The sequence below is a fragment of the Rhinopithecus bieti genome, unplaced genomic scaffold (genome assembly GCF_001698545.2).
Source record: "Rhinopithecus bieti isolate Rb0 unplaced genomic scaffold, ASM169854v2 scaffold_26302, whole genome shotgun sequence".
NCBI classification, from domain to species: domain Eukaryota; kingdom Metazoa; phylum Chordata; class Mammalia; order Primates; family Cercopithecidae; genus Rhinopithecus; species Rhinopithecus bieti.
Window position 1 is genome coordinate 69,301 of NW_016812027.1, and position 3,975 is coordinate 73,275.

Here is a 3,975-nt window from a genome sequence, read left to right on the forward strand (position 1 = left end):
TGATATAAATGATGACTTGATGGGTGCTGACGAGTTGATGGGTGCAGCACACCAACATGGCACAAGTATACATATGTAACAAACCTGCACGTTATGCACATGTACCCTAGAACTTAAAGTATAATAAAAATAAAAAATAAAAATAAATAAATAAATAAAATAAAATGTAATCTATAACAAATCACAGTTCACTTATAGATCATAAAATGTAAATGATAAAATCTAAGAGGGTCCAAAAGAGTTAAAATTAATTAAACTACTATTTATTCACCATCTATAATGCAAAACTTGTATACATTATTTCTAATCCTCCTTTCAACTCTACAAATATCCCTCATTTAAACCTAACAAACTGAAGCTCTGAGTTTTACTGCATGTGCTCAGAACCACACAGCTTTTTAAGTGGCGAAGCCAGGATCACCAAGCACTATGCAAATATTCTTTCTCAGTCAGTTTCTAATAGTTACTCAACAACATTCAACAATAATCCTGCCTTGTTAATAATTACCTAGTATTTTGATGTATTTGCACAAAGACTAGTGATTTGTGGAAGTACAAGATTCAGGACCAAGTTGGGTTTTTTTTTTGTTTTGTTTTCTTTTTTTTTTTTTTTTTTTTGAGATAGGATCTCACTCTGTCGCCCAGGCTGGAGTGCAGTGGTACGATCTTGGCTCACTGCAACCTCTGCCTCCAGGTTCAGGCGATTCTCCTGCCTCAAGCTGGGATTACAGGCACATGCCATCACACTCAGCTAATTTTTTGTATTTTTAGTAGAGATGGGGTTTCGCCATATTGGCCAGGCTGGTCTCGAATGCCTGACCTCATGTGATCCACCAGCCTCTGCCTCCCAAAGTGCTGGGATTACAGACATGAGCCACCACACCCAGCCCCAAGTTACAATTTTGTAAACTACATAAATAACAAAATGACAACTTCATGTTTAATCGTGATACTTAATAAACTTAACTTTAAAAAACATACAGGGCCGGGCGCGGTGGCTCACGTCTGTAATCCCAGGACTTTGGGAGGCCGAGACGGGTGGATCACGAGGTCAGGAGATCGAGACCATCCTGGCCAACACGGTGAAACCCCGTCTCTACTAAAATACAAAAAATTAGCCGGGCGTGGTGGCAGGCGCCTGTAGTCCCAGCTACTTGGGAAGCTGAGGCAGGAGAATGGTGTGAACCCGGGAGACGGAGCTTGCAGTGAGCTGAGATCCGGCCACTGCACTCCAGCCTGGGCGACAGAGCCAGACTCCGTCTCAAAAAAAAACATACATTTGAAACTTCGCTATATAATTTTCCTTCAGATTTTTACAATGAGATTACCATATGGAGAACAAAGTCCTGTAAATATATCAATATAAGGAAATGCCAGAGATACATAACAGGAAGGTATATTAATGATTATAAATACTTTAATTCATCTTTCCCCACAAAAAGTATTCCTCTCGGGGTTGGGCGCAGTGGTTCACGTCGGTAATCCCAGCACTTTGCGGGGGCTGATGTGGGTGGAGGCCGAGGTGGGCGGATCACCTGAGGTCAGGAGTTCAAGACCAGCCTGACCAAAAAGGTTAAACCCTGTCGCTACTACAAAATTAGCCAGGCATGGCGGTGCACACCTGTAATCCCAGCTACCTGGGAGGCTGAGGCAGGAGAATTGCTTGAACCCAGGAGGCAAAGGTTGCAGTGAACCGAGATCAGGCCACTGCACTCCAGCCTGGGCAATAAGAGCGTAACTCCGTCTCAAAAAAAAAAAAAAAAAAGTATTCCTCTCAGTTCTACTCTGCACAGTGAAAACCAGATTATTAATATATTTGTATATACTCTAAAAGACTGAGATGCAACAAGAACTCAGCCTAGGGATCAATAATGCCAGAAGTAAAAATGTTCAATCGAATATTTTTATTTCAACTGCCAAAATGGGGGAAAACAAAAAATACCAAGTGACTTCAGGAAATAAAAGGCAGAAAGTTGGCTTTTAGTCATTTATTTTGGCTACATAAGTCACAGAAGGTTTAAAATCCAAATTCCCTAGTCTCAGGTCACTTTTTAAAAAAAGTTTCATAACGATATCCTCACTCCTACCAGCCAGCATCATCACAGATCGGTAACATATTGGTAATGTGATGGAGGTCATTAGGCAGAGGTTAGACATCAAAAATAAATAGAAAAAGCCTTGTGAGCCACGCTTAGATAACGAAGAAAATAACAGCAATAACTCAGATCATGCAAGGAGTAAATACGTCCCTTTCATTCCTCTGCAACCCATGTCTACAGGAGAAGCTCTCTCCGTTCCTTGGCAACCAATCTCCCATATGTTAATGTATCCAAAGGTTCTTTTCTCCTTTCCCTTCTCCCATCATTTCTTCCCTTCACTCCTCCTCTCATCATTTCTTCTCTTTACGCCATTTCTAAGTAATAATTTACTTCTTGTCTGACACCTTTTCTCTACAAATTCCCTAATGTTCTCCCATCTCCTGTTCTCTTCTGTTTTTCCCCCATCTGTTTACAGATCTGGGTTTCTAACTCTGTGTGTGTGTGTGTGTGTGTGTGTGTGTGTGTGTGTGTGTATGTGTGTTACACATTCTGGTTAACTAAAGAGATTCTAGGTTGCAATGGAAAAATATATTGAACACTTAAATGTGGCCCTCTAATTTCCCTAACATATCTTTAAACAACATGCATATATCCTAGTAACGTTACCCCTTATTCATGAGAGTTGAAATAGTTTGTTATTCACAAATGAGTTTACTCAAATAAAAATGAGTTAAAAAACGATTAAATATATGAACCCATATAGGACTATCATTTCTATCAGTATTTCCCAATACTTCTTAAAGCAATAGTTCTACAAATAATGGTTGCATGGTCAAGTCATAAAGCACAAATCATACTAGGTACTTAAAGAGTGTAAGAAATCCTGAAATGAAGAAACTTGCTTAACCATATTATCCAGCTGTTTCCAAATTTACTAAGCTTATGAGCTCTTTTTTTTCCCAGCACCTATTAACATCCCATAGAACATGCACTTAGGAAATGTTAACCCTAACCACTGATTAAAATATACTATGTAAAGCATCATACTTAACCTAGTAGCATAAATGGTCTTTAAAATGTTGCTGCCTTTGAAAAAACCTAAAATGAATTTATAAAGAAAATAATCCAAGTTGCTAGGTGCAAATGGCTCGTTTTAAATATTGCACTTTTTTTTACCTTTCCTAGGTTAATTTAAAAATTAAAACTGTAAGCACCAATTGGGATTATGAAGGTAGGGGTGGGGTGGGCAAAGAGCAAAATTTTTCTTAAAGTATAACATATGGAAGAGAATATTTTACAAATACTGACTTCTAAGACCATTCTTATTTTTCCATCAATTTTCATGTTTGGTCTTTTTGTCAAATGGAAGAAAAAAATGGAATTTTATGACTTACAAAATCCAATAAATACACAGGGATGCTATATTGAACTTTCCTGAATGTATGTTATACATCAATACAAGAATTTTTTAATGAAAATGTGTCAATTTTCCTTTTAACGTGTACTACCAATTCTTTACTTCACAGGTTTTAAAGAGTGTATTTTAAAGTACACACATTTTACCTGAAAGCTCCATAAAGTGGTCTGTACCAACAGACGAATGAACAAGGAGTAAAAAGCAAGAACCACAGGATACTCAATCCAAAATCAACCGCTCTTGCAGAATCAACACAAAACCAAGCCAAGCATCCGAAGATATTTAGAAACAGTGTTACTGCATGGACTGTGGAATCAGAAAACAAAATAGAAAAAGAAATGTTTACATTCAATTTATGAATTCATCCAACAAAAAACTGTAAATAAAAAAATACTTCCTAAGAGCAAATGTATTCTACCCCATGTTTCCATTTATATTTTTCAAAACACTGCTGTATCTTAACGTATTTGATTTGAAAACAGAGTATACACAGGAAAGCGAGTCTTTTTTTTTTTTTTT

General features: G+C 37.4%; 1 protein-coding gene across 2 annotated transcripts in view; it reads right to left on the bottom strand.

Annotated features, from left to right (window-relative positions):
• The window catches only part of SCAMP1 (secretory carrier membrane protein 1), a 115,494-nt gene that overhangs the window by 55,821 nt on the left and 55,698 nt on the right, over positions 1-3,975 (bottom strand). For both annotated transcript variants that reach the window (XM_017895542.1, XM_017895541.1), the window contains exon 6: positions 3,603-3,762. In XM_017895542.1, coding sequence (XP_017751031.1) covers positions 3,603-3,762 — 160 coding nt within the window. The remainder of the gene's footprint in view (positions 1-3,602; positions 3,763-3,975) is intronic.